The sequence below is a fragment of the Amphimedon queenslandica genome, unplaced genomic scaffold (genome assembly GCF_000090795.2).
Source record: "Amphimedon queenslandica unplaced genomic scaffold, v1.1 AMPQUscaffold_3062_Cont24939, whole genome shotgun sequence".
Classification (NCBI taxonomy): Eukaryota; Metazoa; Porifera; class Demospongiae; order Haplosclerida; family Niphatidae; genus Amphimedon; species Amphimedon queenslandica.
The window spans coordinates 1-1,367 of NW_003556606.1; the positions used below are offsets into that span (position 1 = coordinate 1).

At 36.8% G+C, this 1,367-nt stretch overlaps 1 protein-coding gene across 1 annotated transcript; it reads right to left on the reverse strand.

Moving 5' to 3' along the window:
• Nucleotides 1–13: 13 nt before the first annotated feature.
• Nucleotides 14–1,212, reverse strand: LOC109593045 (probable ATP-dependent RNA helicase DDX59; the record flags this gene model as incomplete). Its single annotated transcript, XM_020008308.1, has 5 exons — nucleotides 14–86; nucleotides 363–512; nucleotides 555–621; nucleotides 731–834; nucleotides 1,084–1,212. Coding segments are annotated over 5 exons (523 nt in total), but the record flags the coding sequence as incomplete, so codon positions are not given.
• Nucleotides 1,213–1,367: the final 155 nt, after the last annotated feature.

Sequence of the window (1,367 nt, forward strand, 5' to 3'; positions counted from 1 at the left end):
ATATCACTATTACAAAGTGATGGTGTGTAAGGGCTAACCTGATGTATAAACTCATCAATCGTTGACGGAGCATCAAATATAAATACCTACATATTAACAAAAGAGAATTACAATTCTCTTTATACCGTATAGCAGGAAATTTTGGAGGGAATTAAATTTAGCGAATTTGGTGTTTTGATAGTCATTCGCCAAAATAAAATCAGCCATTTTGAGCCATTATACGCATGCTCAATGGCATGTGGCCACAAATTCACCAAATTAAAATTCGCCAATCACCAAAATTTAGCAATTCGCCAAATTTTAGTCCCTCCAAAATTCCCCACTATACGGTATATTTCCTCTCCCATCTATTGTATTCTAACCTGTTTCACATTGTGAAGGTCAAGTCCTCTGGCTAGTACTCCGGTTGCAACGACTGCCTCGTACTTCCCAGCCAGGAATCCACTCAAAATGGCCGACCTTCTCTCCTGCTCCATCTCTCCATGCAGGGCAATGGCCGCCACATCACAAGCCTAGACAAGACAATAACTCATGAAGAAGAAGAAGGAACTAACTTTATCAATGGCCTCAGCTAAGAGTAGAGTGCCTTTACGAGAGTTAACAAATATAATGACTGGGGGACTGGATAGAAACAGAGGAATAATGAATACATTTATATAGTTAATAAATACACTTCGGCATAATAAAGACAAATTTAAAAGCAAATGTGATATTCTCTACTTCTTCTTACCAGAATGTGTCCTTATCTTTAAGAAAAGTAAAAAGATGTTTCTTCTTTGCCTCCTCTTCAACCCAAAGGACAGTGTGTCTGACATTAACACTAGAACTGTTTGGCTATAAAGAGCAGCAATTGATACCGTATAGAAGGACATTTTGGAGGTAGTTAAATTTGGCATTTTGATAGCCATTCGCCAAAATTAAAATCTGCTGTTTTGAGCCATTATACGCATGCTCAATGGCACATGGTCACAAATTCGCCAAATTAAAATTTGCCGATCACCAAAATTTAGCAATTCGCCAAATTTAACTCTCTCCAAAATTTCCTGCTATACAGTACAACATGACAAGGTGTAATGGTCTTACCGTTCCAACAGTAATGAATAGAGGATTGTGAAGAGTTTCTGTAGCTAGTCTCTCTATCTTTGGAGGAATGGTAGCAGAGAAGAATAGAGTTTGCTTCTTTGATGGAAGATGCTTACTGATGGACTGTAGCTGAGAATGGAGTATATAGAAATGATGGGGAAAATGTACTAATAACAGTAAAGGCAGGTTTACAATATTACACTAGGTCTGTAACATTAATTTTTAATTAAAGCCAAATTCTATTCCAACAAAATATTGTAAACCAGCCTTAATTAATAATAAAA